The sequence below is a fragment of the Heptranchias perlo genome, chromosome 6, assembly GCF_035084215.1.
Source record: "Heptranchias perlo isolate sHepPer1 chromosome 6, sHepPer1.hap1, whole genome shotgun sequence".
In the NCBI taxonomy this organism is placed as follows: domain Eukaryota; kingdom Metazoa; phylum Chordata; class Chondrichthyes; order Hexanchiformes; family Hexanchidae; genus Heptranchias; species Heptranchias perlo.
This window is the reverse complement of record NC_090330.1, coordinates 23592733-23610387: the sequence shown is the minus strand read 5'-3', so window position 1 is coordinate 23610387 and position 17655 is coordinate 23592733. Positions and strand designations below refer to the sequence as shown.

Below are 17655 nucleotides of genomic sequence, written 5' to 3'. Positions count from 1 at the left end.
CTTATGAGGGTACCTTTATCAGACTTTCATTTGACATATAAAAATGTGGTGCAGAGTATAGATTATTGACTCTGTGAATTTGATTGTGAAATATGAATTGAAATGATAATTTAATCAGTGTAATTTAGCAACAATTTTTGAACCAATAACTTGCATTTATAGAGTGCCTTTAATGTGGTAAAGAGTCCCAAGGTGCTTCACAGAAGCGTTATCAAACAAAATTTGACACCAAGCCACATATGGAGATATTAGGACAGGTGACCAAAAGCTTGGTCAAAGAGGTAGGTTTTAAGGAGCGTCTTAAAGGAGGAGAGAGAGTTAGAGAGGCAGAGAGGTTTATGGAGAGAATTACAGAGCATAGGGCCTAGGCAGCTGAAGGCACAGCCACCAATGGTGGAGCGATTAAAATTGCAAGAGGCAAGAATTGGAGGAGCACAGAGATCCCAGAGTGTTGTGGGGCTGTAGGAGGTTACAGAGATAGGGAGGGGCGAGGCCATAGAGGGATTTGAAAACAAGGATGAGAATTTTAAAATCAAGGCATTGCCAGACCGGGAGCCAATGTAGGTAGGTCAGTGAGCATAGGGGTGATGGGTGAACGGGACCTTGTGTGAGTTAGGATATGGACAGCAGAGTTTTGTATAAACTCAAGTTTATGGAGGGTGGAAGATGGGAGGCCAGCCAGGAGAGTATTGGAATAGTCAAGTCTACCATTATATTCATGTTGTGGATGAGCAAAATCCATGAGGAGAATGACTTGATCAATGTAAAATAACAAGGAGAAATAAGGAATACATTTTTGCAAAATAATCCCAGTTTGTGAGTGATGATTATTGGGATTAAACCCAAAGAAAATGTTTTGTTAATAATTCCCAGTAAGAACCAGCAAAACTACTAAGGATGAGGCTAACTGAAGCAGGTAATGGGAAGGAATTATTGGCCAAGGATGTTCTGTTTTGCTAAGGAAGGAATAGGATTCATCGGTGTTTTCATCTGAACAGAATTATGTCCTAACTAGAAGTATCTTTCACAGAAAATGTGGCAGCTAAATGAAAGAAATGTTCTCAATGCATACCTGAATTAATAAGTAAGGAGATCGTTATAAAAGGAATCAATAGGTCTTTAAAGATATTAAGGTTGAAACCGCAGAGTAATTGCAGTAGTATCAGAATGGGCAGAGCACACACACTAGTGCTAAATGGAGACCAGAGAAACACAAAAGTTGTTTTCATGACAAGCCTTGTAGTCAATCAGAACAAAAAGGAAATAACTCAAAGCAATAAGGGATAACATGTTAGTGATACTAAATGGTCCTAATGGCTATTTGTAGGACGTGTTAACTGGTAACTTTTTAAAAATTCGTTCACGGGATGTGGGCGTCGCTGGCGAGGCCGGCATTTATTGCCCATCCCTAATTGCCCTTGAGAACTTATTTAATCTATGGGGGAACTTCTTGTGTGGAAAATGGCTGCTGCGTTTGCCTAAAAACTGAACCTGCCCAAAAACCCCATAAAAATGGAGATATTTACCTTAATTACACAAATTAAGTGACTGCATTTCAAACAGTAATTCATTGAATGTGAAGGACTTTGGGACATCCTGAGGATGTGATTAGGCACTAGATAAATGCAAATTCTTTTTTCCTTTGGTCCTGGTTTGAAAGTATAATGTATGTGTCTTAAAAAATTGAATCTGTGACCATGCACAAAGGAAAAGCTCCTGCTGCCTCCAATCATCAGAATTTATGGTAGGATTACAAGCAGGTATTGATAATATGGGTAAGCCAATCTGCCTTTCTATGTAGACTACTGTCAACAACTTGAAGACTGGAGAATACTTTTATATACGGCATTGGCGCTGAACTTTGATAACAACTGTAAGAACTGTCATCGTTTTGAATAGTTTTAAATAAAATAAAACTTAGTTCTTAATGGTAATCCATACCCTGTAGAATAAACAGGAACTCTCTGCAGTTAGCACAACAAACACTGAACAAAGCAACCTCTACACTGTGACAACATATATGTGGAAGTAAAACACAAGATGCTATTGTGAATGTGACAAGTGGCATGCAGCTATCGACTGAAAGTGAACAACACAGAAGTTGAACAAGCAGTCTATATTAAAATCTAAGTTTACCACAGGATGCACAATATTTACACCTGCTGGGAGTAATCTGTACTCGTATTCAGTACTGGTATTTAATTCATTGTCTTACTATTGCTCTGTCATATTACAAGTTGGGGATAAAAATGACTATCTGTTTACATTGTCATGGAAAAGAGATTCCTTTTGATTAATTCATGCAACAGCATTGCTATCAGAAGCAAGAGGAATTCAAGGCTCAACTGTCCACTCTCCCCTTTCAAGAAGAATGATCTGGCAGTAATAAGGGAAGGATAATGCAGGTTTTGCAGAAATAAGCTTGCATTCAACATTATTTATATGGCACCTCACACTTTAAAATGAAAAGCTCTCTGGGTGATGTGGTAGCTAAAAAGGTAGCATTTTACTCTTAATCAGAAGAAACAAGTGTTCAAGTCCCAGAGTTGTCTACAGTTAGAATCATAGAATGATACAGCCCAGAAGGAGGCCATTCAGCCCTTCATGCTTGTGCTGGCTCTTTGAAAGAGTTGTCCAATTAGTCCTGCTCTTTCCCCATAGCCCTGTAAATTTTTCCACTTTAAGTATTTATATAATTCCATTTTAAAAGTTATTATTGAATCTGCTTCCACCACCCATTCAGGTAGTGCATTCCAGATCATAACAACTCGCTGCGTAAAAAAAAACATTTCCTCATGTCGCCTCTGGTTCTTTTACCAATTATCTTAAATGTGTCCCCTCTGGTCACCAACCCTACTGCCACTGGAAACTGTTTCTCCTTATTTACTCTATCAAAACCCTTCATGATTTTGAACACCTCTATCAAATCTCCCCTTAACCTTCTCTGCTCTAAGGAGAACAACCCCAGATTCTCTAGCCTCTCCATGTAACTCAAGTCTTCCATCCCTGGTACCATCCTAGTAAATCTCCTCTGCACCCTCTCTAAGGCCTTGACATCCTTCCTAAAGTGTGGTGTCCAGAATTGTCACAATACTCCAGCTGGGGTCTAACTAGTGTTTTATAAAGGTTTAGCATAACTTCCTTGCTTTTGTACTCCATGCCCCTATTTATAAAGTCAAGGATCCCATATGCCTTCTTAACAGCCTTTTCAATTTGACCTGACACCTTCAAAGACTTGTGTATGTACATCCTTTAAAATCCTGCACCCCTTTAAAATTGTGCCATTCATTTTATATTGCCTCTCCTCATTCTTCCTACCAAAATGAATCACTCCACACTTCCCTGCATTAAATTTCATTTGCCATGTGTCTGCCCATTTCACCAGTCTGTCTATGTCCTCCTGGAGCTTGTTACTATCCTCCTCATTGTTTACTACATTTCCGAGTTTCATGTCACATGCAAACTATGCCCTGTATACCCAGGTCCAAGTCATTAATATATATCAAAAAGAGCAGTGATCCCAACACCAACTCCTGGGGGACATCACTGCACACTTCCCTCCAGTTTGAAAATCAACCATTCACCACTACTCTCTGCTTTCTGTTCCTTAGCCAAATTTGTATCCACGCAGCAACTGCCCCTTTAATCCTATGGGCTTCAATTTTGATAACAAGTCTATTATGTGGTACTTTCCTCAGTTGAATCAATTCTCAGCCAGGCTAATAGGTGGCGCATCAAACGTGAATCAGTTCTTTTATTTTGAGGGAGAGATGAGTACAGAAAAAAAACGGAGACTGTGCAACTTGACTTGTTCAAGCTTTGCTGGCTGATTGTGATACAATCCTGAAAATGGTTGTGGAGGAGTCACAGCATACATCAATCCTCTCTCCCACATGGATGAGAATACATGGAAGTGTGACAAATTTGATTCTAAACTGGAAGACTTGTGTTTGGGAAAAAATTGTAAAGTCTAAAACAAAACAAAAAAATCAAAATATAAAACGAGTTTATATTTAAAATAGAGTACTAGCCAATTTTCAGATGGGCTGTTCTACAAGCCAATTAATGCAAGCCAGCTGGCTAACTGTGAGCCAGGATTGTCAATAAAAATGTAAAACTAAGTCTATGGCTTAGTTGCCAACTCTACACCCTAAAGGGGGGTGTGGGGAGATAAGCTTATAAAAGCCAAAACTATGAGAGAGGTAACATGAGGAGTTAGTTTTCCACCAATTCAGCACAGATTGAAACCTCTTTCCAGAGGGAATGTGTGAAAAATGGAACAGATTAATAAATGTATAGGTTTAAAAATAGAAAAACACTACTAGTGTGTGTGAGACTGAATCAGCTCATGTTTGATCTACTCGAATAGATCTTATATCTACTTCCAGTACAAGCAAAACGCTGCAATAAGAACAGGCTGTCTTTTTTTTAACCTGATTACGGTTGGGTTACTTTGCAGGTCTAAATGTAAAATGATGAAAATTTAAGTTAAACATATATCATTTGAATGGGTAAAAGCGTGACTCATGGGTGGAAAAGGAAATGAGTGGTTTGGTGTTTGTACATTGAAATGAGACTGATAAAGCAGCATATGGACTTGATAAATCAAAGGCACAGTTTCAGTTGCATAAACTGACAGCTGAAGTAAAGTTAATGGAGACTGCCAGCATGTTGTCATGGAAACACTGACTGTTGGCACTGCACCATCTCATACCTTATCCAATACATTCCTGGTTGCTCGTAGTAGTCCAATGACCCTGATCGGTTGATGGAAAACCCCCGGTCCAGCTGAGCAGAGAGAAATCGGCAACTCAGTGGATTGCCATACCCAACAGACCCATGATGAGACCAGCTTGCTACTTACTCACACTGAGCTACAGACATTAGTCTGGCAACATTTTACCAACTATCAAACTTAAAAATAAGGTCAAGTTGCAGGTTTGGGAAAGTCTCAATGTTGCAATACATAAGTGTAAATAACATGCAAATCTCACATAAAATGCAGTCTCTATAATACTGTAACAAGCTGCAGTATTAAATTAGTAAAATAATTTCAACCATTGAGTCAATCACAACACATTATGATTCAGCATACTGCAGGCCATTTTAATTTAATTCACCTGATTCCAGGCAAAACAATACCTATCAATTTGGTTCAGTTTAATTTAGATTAACCCAGTCAGTAATGATAAATGCCAGGTGTTTTTTAAAATACAAATGGTGTTCACAGATTTGTAATGATAAAGTTTGATGTGTGGCAATATGCTGCCTAAAAAGTTATCCAACTTCTTACACCAACATATCGCTCTATGTTTTTATCTTCCTCTTAACTATAGTTCTATATAGTATTGCTAAGTTTTTTTAATGACTTCTATTCACGGCATATTGTTCCTTATACTTTAATAATCTCTCCCACAATATCTTTATTGTTGTGGCCATCCTTTTTCTGCATTGGCTACTCGGAGTACACTGAACTAGTGCTTAGAGAGTTAATGTTCTTGTACCAAGTACAAACCTCTCATTGTTAGCACGACAGTGGGCCTCTCACTTCCCAACTTGCTGACCATGGCTTTGAGGTTCCAGAGCTATTTGTCACTCCAATCCACTTGCCACACTTGGGGTTTGTTATACCAGTTCAAAAATGAATAGTTAGGCAAAGAGCATTGCTGTTGCTATAATGACATTTTCTTTTAAGAGGAAATGCAAGAGATAACAGGACACAATTTCCTTGCCTCATTATAAGCATGTCTCTTACTGGCTAAATGTCTATAACCTACAGCCTGAAATGTGTCACACTACCGGCTTGAGAAATACACAGATTCCTGTGGTCCACTCAGATATAAAAACCTTTTAAAAATACTTGCTCCTCCAGTATTTACCTCAACTTATTTTAAGGATTGCACATAATTTGATTACAATAGGCAGTGACTTGAAAAGTATTCACAAAAATCTTATTCATTTACACCTTCTCTACATATGATGTCATCTTATTAATTATTCTTGGATATAAATGAGTTGGCAAAAATACATAACATACTTTAAAAAAACAGCAGTGCTTAACACATCAAGTATGATTTTTTTAGTTCTATGAATTTCAGGAATTTGTATTATCTAAAAACTAGGATGCCCAAGTTTGATCTAATTCAATGAGAAAGAGATCCTAATTTTTTTTAATACTATGCATACTGGAAATTTCTTTCCCAAATAATAAATTTTGCCATTATAGCTCTTAAAAAGCTAAAGACATAGAATTACTTTATATTCAGATATAATTTAACCAAAACTGCAAATGCAGGTCAGTTAGTTAGTCGGACAAAAATTTGGCCGTCACCGATCACTGTCGACATCTTTAAAATGAATGCTGTATGATCCATTTATTTATTTATTTGTTGTAACAGATGCTGCCAGTTCCTGAAAATGGTCATCTTGAAAATCATGGTACCATATAACTAAAATCCATTTTGTTTGGCTGTCAATTTACTCCAGGCTAAAAATATCAGATTAAGCCAGACATTTTCTGTTTTTGTTGACCTTTTAAGAATGCTTTCATAGATTTATAAAAGAAAAAAAGGCATTTTCTTGACCATTAATATAAAGATTTTCTGTACAAAATGTTATACGATACATCTTCTTGTACTTTGATACATCTTACACATTACCAAAATAATCAGTTTATTATTCCTAGAAACTGCCCTTAAACTAAATCCATGCTCTCCATTGTTCACATCCATTGCCTTTCCTAACAGATCTTGTCCACAGATGCCATCTGGTGGCAGTTTAGTTTGTGCAAAGTGTTTTTATAGCTCCTCATACTGACCACTAAGAAATATCATAGTTAAATCTCCTGCGATCAGTTAATTATCATTTCTCTTCTATATTGTTATTTAAAAGTTCTCACTTTTTAACAATCGACTATAATGACCCTTTCAAATGGGGTTAGTAAAAACCACAATGGGACTACTTGAAAATGTTTTAAAAGGTACAATTCAGCAATTGTATTGGGAAAACTTACAATTTATGAACTTGCTACACTACTCATACTGTTACCATTCTTGTATTAAATGATAAGTTAATATAACACGTTAATTTACAGCTTTTTGTAAGCACATTTATTTTAATAAATTCATTACAACAGAATAACTTGATTCTGATTTACCAATAAAGAACTTAATCGCCATCGCCATGGCTCAATAACTTGGAAGATTATAAGTACAGTAGTAGCCTTTCAACAGTTTCAGATACTGAGAAGTTAAACAGCTACATATTTAGAAGGCCTCACTCCTGCTAAATTAATTGATGCTATTAGTTGTGCAGGGATATTTTCTGTAGTGAAAGACTGCTGAGAGTGACAGCAGAAAAATAAACCATTCTGCTAGTGTCAATTTCTTTGTTCCAACAGCCATTATTAAATAATTCTTTGAATCGCTATATTGGTCCTTTAAAACATTATGACTGCATGATTGTATCTAAGTGGTCAGATTCTTGTATATATATTTAATACTCAACATTAAAATATATGAAACAATTATTTAAATGCTGATCTAGTTAAAATTGACTGTATTTTAGAAAATATAACTTAGGTTTGTTTAAGAGACTATATTGGCTTAGAAGATCTAGAGGGCATAGATATTCTAAGACTTGTATATGAGAAAACAACTTCACATGACCAGGCATATCCTGTTAGAAACCTTAGCCACTGAGTGCCTGACCCCAAAAAAAATGACTGGCCTCACAGGATATGTTGGAGGTTAGAGGTTATTCTAAACTCATGGAACATGTAGAAGAGTTGAACAAAGAAGACATAACTGATTGAAATCCTTATGGTCACCCTGGGGTCAAAAGCAAAACTAGTGCAGAAATGTATTTGGTAATATGTGAATTACTTCAAGATCAAAACTGTAAAAGCTTATTTCCATGAAAAGTCAATTTCCTGGAAGTTTCCTCTGACACATACATCTTAGCCTATACTGTTCAGCAGCTAATCCTCTCACTAGATGTGGTAGAGGTTTTAAAAATTGAAAGCTTAACAGTTCTTTTACTATTAATATTCATCCATCCTTTTTAATTATGTAAAGTACACTTTGAGAGCTTCTGAGACAAAATAACTAGTAAGGAGCACAAATGAACATTGAAGGGTTAACAATGACAGCTTACATTTATTACCTTGTAACTGACTGATACGATCCTAGTACTTAATAGAAAATCATTGGTAAAAGTGACATAAAAATTAATTAGTTTGAGTTTTTAAATCAAATCTACAGTTAACAGTCCAAGTTAAAACTTACTTCTCTTGCTTGCCACCAGAAGTATCATTTGACTTGTGTACTTAAGTATCAGAAATTTTGATAAGTCAATTAAATAAGTAACCATGCAATTTATGTTAGAAGTCCCTGGATACTGTTTAAAATATTAAATGTCTTTTTACCTCCTCTTATTCTAAAAGTAAAATTTATGCTGGGGTACAGTGCACAGATGGTAGGAACCTTCCAATACCATTCCTAAATTCTCATTCTTATGTGTCCACCTCGAAAGTATTGTCATATAACCATCACAGCAAATCTCAGCCCTGTCCTCATTTGACACTGACACACAGCTACTTTCAGTAGGGATTACTGGAGGAATCCTGGCCATTTTGTTCTACGTCCTAGGTCAAGGACACAGGCCCCTGCTGTCACCCTAGCTAAGATTACCTAATTTAGCACAAACTAAGGAGCAAATCTGGAACCATAACATGCATTTACCTACACAGCCATCAGAAGACTCTGGCACTATTTAAAATACTAAGCTTGCAGCATTGTTGCACCAGGAGTATAATTTATTTAATTTAGGACCCCAGTTTAACTAGTAAGTTGTACCTACATTTCCGACTTTGCAATTCAAGGAGTTTAAAATTACAACAATAATATACATTCATACTATTTTTTTATGGGCACATTTAAAATTAAGGACTGTATTTTTGTAATATCAAAAATATTTTTAGTCTGATATCAGAAAATGCCTTTTTAAATGCAATAAAAATATCATAGTTCGATTCTTTTTACTGGTTTTTTCCCATTTAGTTCCCCCCACCCCCATACCACACATCAATGCCTAAGCTGCTGGGCAAGCTTGATACTGCTTCTAGCCTCTGCAAATAGGAATTGCATGGTTCTGATTGTCTCACCATTCAGATGTTCTTTCTTCAGTGACTAAGAACCTTATACTCACTGTATCTCACTGACAGATTGTGTCAGAAATCTATTGTGCACACACCTTGTACTAGATGTTATGCAGTAGTTAATACCATAAACTCATTTCAATTATAGATTATATTTCTGATTGCTCAAGGAGCAACTGTTCAAATCATGTAACAGATTCCAATATTTATTGGTATTAATCACCTACCATGTTACAAGCACAATATTCTAAATGATTATTTAAAATCTACTAGGAATGGTGCCATACCGTATAAATTTACATTTTGCAAAGAAGAGGGATAGATGAGATTTGTTTTGGGATTTGATGAAACTATTGTCAAAATAGGCAAATGAGATATTGCAAATAATCAAATTACGTTAACAAAATCACGCCAATGAAGCAACAATTCAAATGATAAAATTACAATAATCAGTGCCACTAGTTTACAGTAGTTAAAAAAGTCAAAATCCTTTATTACTACTTGTGTTTTTAGGACTTTTACCGGTGTTTCGGGGATCATATTCTACGATTCAATCTATTAATAATGAAGACTGCTGCTTTGTGGTGACTGACTAAGTCAAATTCCATTTTCATTATATGGGATTACAGGATTTTCACAAATGTTTTGGGATTGTATTCTATTATTTTGCTGTGGAAATTTCAAACCAGTGGCATTGCCTATAATCAAACTGTAGTAGCACAGTGCTAATTGAAATTTCCAAATTAGCCCAATTTTAACATTTCTTACATTCATGGTCATATTAACCATTTTGCAAAACAAGTTAAACATGACCTGAGCAAAAGGCATTGTATTTCTGATCGTCACAGAACAAAGGGATCAGCTATAAATTTATAAAGGACAAAAAAACTGACTAGACATCAAAGTAATGTAAATATAATTAGGAATTTAGCTTACTTTTAACCAAGGTTAAATATGCTATTTCTAGTTGATGAAGTAGTATTTGATGAAGTGTAAATGTTATTAACAGTCTTTGGCAAAGCTTTTAATGTATGAAATAACAAATGGAAATCACTTCCATAAAATATATCAAATCGTTGCTGTTTCTAGGGTGTTGATTTAATCCTTTGCCCTCAATTCTTTCACCTTGGCCTCAAAAAGCCTTCTGAATCAGTGCAAAAATCTGTGAAGAAAAGGGTGTAATAATAATACTTTCCCATATAGAACAGCAACTTTTTGACAATGTTTAGTGTGGGAAATAAAGGATGTTCTTGAAACAATATTTAGTCAAAAAGGCCAACAATAGGAGTTTGTAGCTTTTGAAAATCTAATCTGAAGTAAAATGCAAATACATTTATGGCTATGGTCATCACTTCCACTCAACACCACAAAATTGCACGCAAAATTAATTAGGAGATTGTCAAGGAAAAGAAAGACTTGTATTTATAGAGCATCTTTCACGACCTCAAGACGTCTCAAAGCGCTTTTGAAGTGTAGTTGCTGTTGTAATGTAGGGAAACGCAGCAGCCAATTTGTGCACAGTAAGCTCCCATAAACAGCAATGAAATAAATTACCAGATCATCTGTTTGTTAAATAGCTGCTCTTGTGTGTCTTATTGAAAAGAACATTACAAGTTACTCTATAATGTTCTTTTCACTAAGAACTTACATTTATATGGCACTCAGGATGTCCCAAAGCGGTTCACAGCCAATGGATTACTTTTGAAGTATAGACACACTGTTGTTACATATCCAAATGCAGCAATCAATTTGCACACATAAGACAAGACAAAAAAACAGCTAGATAAGAGACAGCCTCTTGCATCATTTTCCATGCAATTTTGTCATGATGGTCCAATATGCTGGTGCTACAGTGCTCCAATGCATTGAGCCATGGGGCTCGAATTTAGCAGGCCTGCGGGTTCCCAGCGGGTGGTCCTCCGGGAGCGTGGTCAACATGCTCGGCGAAATTAGTGGGTTGCCCGCGCGATCGTAGCAGGCAACCCACTAATAGGAATCAATTACCTGCTCCTCCGGGGTCCACGGCGCTGGCCTGCGCGTCGGTCGGGCTGCGCATGCGCAGTACGATCTGTCAGCTGGAGGTTCTCTAGTTAAAGGGGCAGTCCTCCACTGACAGATGCTGCAACCAATGGAACAAATTGCAGCATGGAGCAGCCCAGGGGGAAGGCTGCTCCCAGTTTAATGATGCCTCACCCCAGGTATCATCAGATGGGGTGAGGAGGAGGGGGAGGACACAAATCTTCCACCCGGCGGGCGGGAGGAAGCGGCCTGCCTCTGCCACCAAGAAGGCCTGGCTGGAGGTGGCAGAGGGGGTCACCTGCGCCACCAACATATGGCCCACCTGCTTACAGTGCAGGAGGCGCTGCAATGACCGCAGTAGGTCAGCCGCAGTGAGAACACGAAGTCTTTCCCCTACACTCCGTCTGCCACAACACTGCCCCCACCCCACATCTCCTTCGGCACCGCCAACACTATTCTGTAATATCACCCTTCATACCCACTCAAACCCCATCCTCATCTTACCTCCACCTACTCACCTCGCCAGTACTCATCCTGCCACTAACACGCAACCCAATCCTCATACAATCTCATTGCTCCATCCCATACTCACCCTCTCGTGCATCTCCCTCACGGCCAGCCTCACTCAACCTGCCACCACCTGTGCTGCAGCCACAGGGCATGCATCACATATGTGCAGTAGGCAGCGTAAGGCAAACGTGTCGTGAGCATGAAGGGGGTGCACAAGGGTGTCTGAGGGTTTGTCATGGGTGTTACCTATATTGAATTTCAGAGCAACAAACAGCACACATTATATTGACACCACCACTGCCATGTCTCCGCGAATCCTGTCCGTTGTGTCCAATAATGCCCGCTCCTGGGTATCACTATGAGGACCCACCACTGATGCCACCCATCGTGTTACTGCAGAGTAGGTGCAGGTGTATTTGCAGGGCTCGTCCGCGCAGACGACTGAGAGACATTGGCGGTGTAGCCGGCTGCACCCTGGAAGGATGCGGAGGAGAAGGTGTGGAGGGCAGTGGTGACTTTGACAGCGACAGGTAAGCAGTTGGTGCTGGGGCCAGCCAGGAGCAGCTCGGCATGAAAGAGCCTGCAGATCTCCACGACTACATGTCGAGCGAATCCGCGCCTCCCTGTGCACTGCTGCTCGGAGAGGTCCGGGGAGCTGCGCCTCGGTCTGTGGACCCTGTGGCGAGGGTAGTGCCCTCTGCGATGCGTCTCTCTCTGCGGTAGCCCTCCCTCCTGCTGTGCAGGTGGGCGTGCAACAACACCGTGTTGGGGGGATCCACGTCTCTGCGGCAGACGGCGTGGACTGCGAGGCTGCTGGGGCTGGTCATGCTCTTCGTCCTCCGAGGGTGTCCACACACCACCCATCTGGCAGGTGTTGGTCTGAGGGGTTGTGCAGGGTAGGTGGGTGGTTCCTCGGACTGGGGCTGCGGTTTCGTGTCGGTCTGTCCTCTGGCTTGGCAGGGGGTGGTGGGGGGCAGGGGTTGCCCTATGTGACGCGGTGGCCTCCTGCGTGGGTGAGGGCTGTCCCCCGTGGAGTGCACCTTGGCACCTGCCACAGGCTGCTGGCTGCAACACGCCTGGTTGGAGAGAGACTGTTTCCCCCAGTGTGTGAAGCTCACTGCCTTGAACCTAAAATCCCACACTTCCTCTTTTGACAGCTGATTCAGCTCATTAACTGACCTCAACAAGCAAGTTAAGTACACTCAAGTGGAACCCCGCTGGCTTTAATTGCCTGCGGGATTCCCACCAGCGGGGCTTGCGCGCGCAGCCCCGCACGTCAGCGCGGTACCCGGAAGTGGCCGGGATTTCGTCGCGATCCGGTCACGTGACCGGATATCGGGATTTTCCGGGCCCCCCCGCTGGAAACCCGCCGGAAACCCGACGCCAAAATAGAGCCCATGGTGTTCCTTAAGCCATGCTGCTCCAATATACTGGGTGTTGGAGAGTATGGCAAAGGTTTACACCTGTAATTACCCACTTGAAAAACTCCCAAACTTACCCATGCCAGAGGCAGGCTGCAAAAAGAGTTTAGTACCTCTCTATAGGTAGGGATGGGAACACTCAAGAAGGAACCAGCCTGCCACTTTTAAGTACTTACAGAGCAAGAAAAAGTGTGAAATCTGAAAATGTGAAATAAAACAGAAAATACTGGAAACACACCACAGGCCCATTGGTTCTAACACATCCTGGCAAAGGGTTGCTATCTGAAACATTAACATACATCTTTTCTTTTCAGATACTATGGGGTAAATTTTAACTGAGAGCCGTGAAGGGGGTGGGGGGGGGGGGGGGGGGGAGATTTCCGGGTGCAAAACCCGGAAGTTAAGTGGGCAATCACGACCTTAAATCAGGCCCATCAATTTCACTTCCCGGTTTTACGCCCGGCAGCCGGCCTGATTGACAGGCTGACTGGCTGTCGGCCAGGAAGGCCTGCTGCAGCGGGCCACAGCCCAGGATCAGAGGGAGGGAGGGATCATGGACCGGGGAGAAGATTGGGGGGCGGGGGGCATGTTGACGAAGAGATCAGGGGCTGATGAAGATTGGGGGGCTGATGAAGAGAATGGAGGTCGCTGGAGGTCGGGTGAAGAGCTGGAGGTAGGTGAGATCCACCATTTGGGGGGTGGGTGGGTGTCGGCCGATCGCGGGGGTCCTGTTGGCCAAATGAGCTTGTTGGGCCTGGATGAAGCACTCCTGCTCCTCCGGGCCCACAAGCAGTGCAATAAAGACATTCAACTCATGGATCTGGCTCTTCCCGCCTGCTTTCATCTGACGTGAATGGGAAGCGATGGAAAACCCGAACAGGTAAGGTTAAATTCATTTTATTATTCCAATAGACAAAATATTAAATACCTCAAGTATCTCAATGAGGTACATTGACTTTTTAAGTATTGGCCTGCCGGATTTAAGTGGGGGTGAGACTTCCTGGTGTCTGTTCTCCACACGCAGACAAATCTGCCTGAGTTAGACCCAGAAGCAGGTGTGTTGGAGCAGGGATGCCGTCCCACTCTGAAAACCGAGTATTTTTACTCCCCACCCACTCCCAATCCACCCGTTCTTGGGGGTTGAAATTTACCCCTATGTATTTCCAGCATTTTCTTTCTTTATTTCAGTGGAAATATCATTAGTGAAGGCATCAAGAATGGCTGTCAGCATTCATGCTAAAAGAATGAACAGTAGAAAGAAATTACTAAAATAAGTCCATATTTTTCTCATTTTGTCACACTTCCTGAATTTGTGAATTAAGAAGTTATAACAACACAATTATAGAAAGAAAAAGTGCTGTTGTGCTTTTACATCCAGCTGGCATTCACATATTATTTGTATGGTACAGTGTATTGCTAATATATTCAAGCACAAAGAAGACAACCTACTGGTGCCGCAGACCAGGATTTGCCCACTGTAGCGGTCATTTTGCCTGAGTATATAGGTAAATTGTACACATGCTGTGGTGCAACAGGAAATTACTTCCAACTGTGAACCAGGTTTTCGTTTATGTCTTTTTGAATTTTATCACACTTTGTCTGTTATAATTCTCATTGTTTAGAAAGCTTCTCTTTTTTAGGTTATGAAAAATCTTAAGGCTTGATGTTCAAAATGCAGCTGAAAATAATAATAGGAGAGCTAGGGTACTAGTGGGATTACCTTCAATGAGTTAAATTACCTTTTCTTGTTCTTGACTTCTTGGTCCCGATGTTGATTGGAGCCGGGAAGAGAGCAGGGGGTAGGGGAGTTTGTGGACGGGAAACCCAGAAGTAATGGTTTCCTGCATGTCCTACCGAATTTAACAGTAGGATCTGTTTCAAATTTTTCCAAACGGTTTCCCGCCTGATAGCTAGCTTGATTGACAGGCTGACTGCCTGTCGGGCAGGAAAGCAGCCGGGGAATGGTTGGAAGGTAAGTCGGAGTTTGGATGGGGTGCTCAGACAGCAATCGGGATCTTCTGGGTTTGGATGAGAGTGGAGAGTTGGGGAGAGATTGGGGTCTTCAGGATTTGGATGGGGGGCCAATTGTGGGTGGGGGCAGTCGGAGATGGGGGGGGTGAGTGGCCAGACATCGTTGGCAGGGAGGCGAGCGGCCAGGCATCGTTGGCGGGGGGGTGAGCGGCCACACATCGTTGGCGAGGGGGTGAGCGGCCAGACATCGTTGGTGGCTGGGGGTGTGTGTGAGCAGTCGGAAACCATTGAGGGGGGGGGGGTGAGCAGTTGGACATCGTTGGGGGGGCAATCGGCGATCACGGTGGGGGGGGGTGTGGGGAGTCGGAGATCGCAGGGTGTGTAGAGAGGTTAGCTTGGAGGGTCCAGGGGAAGCACTCCTGCTCTTTCTGGTCCACAAGCAGTGATTTAAATGCACTTACCTCATGGATCCAGCCCTTCTCAGCTCCTCTTACCTGCCAGGGATTCCGCAGCCCAGGAAACCCAGCCTCCCTGGGTTAAAAATAAACATTTTGGCAAAATGGAGGCACGTAACCTCCTTAAAAGATTTTACTGGGCGACCCGCCTCCTGAGAGTGGGCTGGTCGCCCACCGCCACCCTCCCCGACCCGCCTCCGTCACGCTGCAAAATTCTATTATTTTAATTTCCCACCTGCCACCAACCCACCCGTTCTTGGGGGTTAAAACTCCCCCCACGCCCCCCCGCAAAGTATAACAAAATGTAAATATTTTACAAGTTTCAATAAAATTATAGTTTTATATTTATTTCCACTCTTTTTATTTAAAAAAAAAATCTAAAAATTGTGTCAAGATTTGTAGTGGAATGAAGATACAAAAATGGCACAGCCAACTTTTTTGCTGGTCTTATTTCTGTCACTGTTTAGTGTGTCCATATGCTGGTGTTGTGTTGGAAGCTTTTCCAGCTCCAATATATCACTGGAGCTCCCTGAACTGAAGCAGTAACAGTGGTGCTCCAAGGATGCATTACTGAAGGAATCCAAGTTTGTTACTGCTCCATTTTTTTTTTACATCAGTGCCAGATTTAAGGTCTCTCTGTGGCAGTGTATATATAATTTGTACGTGTGCAGGTGGAACTGTACACGCCTCAAGAACGTCCTTGCTGGTTGACATGCAAGTGGCGAGGACATCAATTGTGGATGTGTTCACTGGTTGTACCACTCTAGCCACTCAATCAAAGAAAACTATTTCTGGGATAGGGTGGGAAAGGTGTGAGCTAGTGTACACCAGGGCAAGCAAATGATTCAAGGACTGTGCTATCTGAAGCTGTAAAATATGCAGCAAATTAAATAAGACCAGCAGAAAGTTATTCCATACAAAAACATTTTTATATTAAAATGAAGAAATGGTCAGAATTTTTTTAAAAGTTTGGTAATTGCCACATTTCCAACTCATAGTCTGTCTGTATGAATGGATATTAAACCAGTGCAGTACAATATAAAATAAATACAGAACCATTTATCACCAAGATTACACTAAAACAATCTAGAGTCCTTTTATAGTTCTGGCTCATCTTCATGTATCATAGTAAGTACAGCACAGGAGGGGGGCCATTCAGCCCATTGTGCCTGTGTTGGATCTTTGAAAGGGCTATCCAATTAGTCCCATTCCCCTGCTCTTTCCCCATAGCGCTGTAAATTTTTTCCCTTCAAGTATTTATCCAATTCCCTTTTGAAAGTTACAATTGAATCTGCCTCCACCACCCTTTCAGGCAGTGCATTCCAGATCATTACAACTCGCTGCGTAAAAAAATATTTCCCCATATCGCCTCTGGCTCTTTTGCTGATCACCTTAAATCTGTGTCCTCTGGTTACCGACCCTTCTGCCACTGGAAACAGTTTCTCCTTACTACTCTATCAAAATCCTTCATGATTTTGAACACCTCTATTAAATCTCCTCTTATCCTTCTCTGTTCTAAGGAGAACAACCTCAGCTTCTCCAGTCTCTCCACATAACTGAAGTCAGTCATCCCTGGCACCATTCTAGTAAATCTCTTCTGCCCCGTCTCTAAGGCCTTGACATCCTTCCTAAAGTGTGGTGCCCAGAATTGAACACAATACTCCAGCTGAGGCCTAACTAGTGTTTTAAAAAGGTTTAGCATAACTTCCTTGCTTTTGTACTCTACGGGCATGATTTTAAAATTGAAAAATGGGTGGGTTGGGGGCGAGAGTCATTCAAAATTGAAACCATATCAGACCACCCCCAACCCGCCCATTTCTGGTCTTCACCGGGGCGGGGCGGGCGGGACGAGCAACCGACCCGCTCCCAGGAGGCGGGTTTGTGACTAAATCCTTTCCAGGAGGCTGCGAGGCTCCATTTTTGAAGAAGTTGCAATTTCAACCCCTTGGGGGCCGGGATTCCCGGGCCTTCTCCTTCACGTTACATGAAAGGAGGTGAGAAGGCCCAAAACTGCAGGTAAGTGCCTTTCTGGAACAGCTTGTGGGTCCGGAGGAGCAGGAGTGCTTCCCCCAGGCCTAATAAGCCTACCTACGACAACCCCTCAATGATCGCAGACCCCACC

At 41.5% G+C, this 17655-nt stretch overlaps 1 protein-coding gene across 2 annotated transcripts in view; it reads right to left on the bottom strand.

Moving 5' to 3' along the window:
- The window catches only part of dclk1a (doublecortin-like kinase 1a), a 293560-nt gene that overhangs the window by 18315 nt on the left and 257590 nt on the right, over positions 1-17655 (bottom strand). The window contains exon 17 of one of the 2 annotated variants that reach the window (XM_067985938.1): positions 4715-4788. The exons of the other annotated variant lie outside the window; for it this stretch is intronic. Coding sequence (XP_067842039.1) covers positions 4715-4788 — 74 coding nt within the window. The remainder of the gene's footprint in view (positions 1-4714; positions 4789-17655) is intronic. 2 annotated transcript variants of the gene reach the window in all.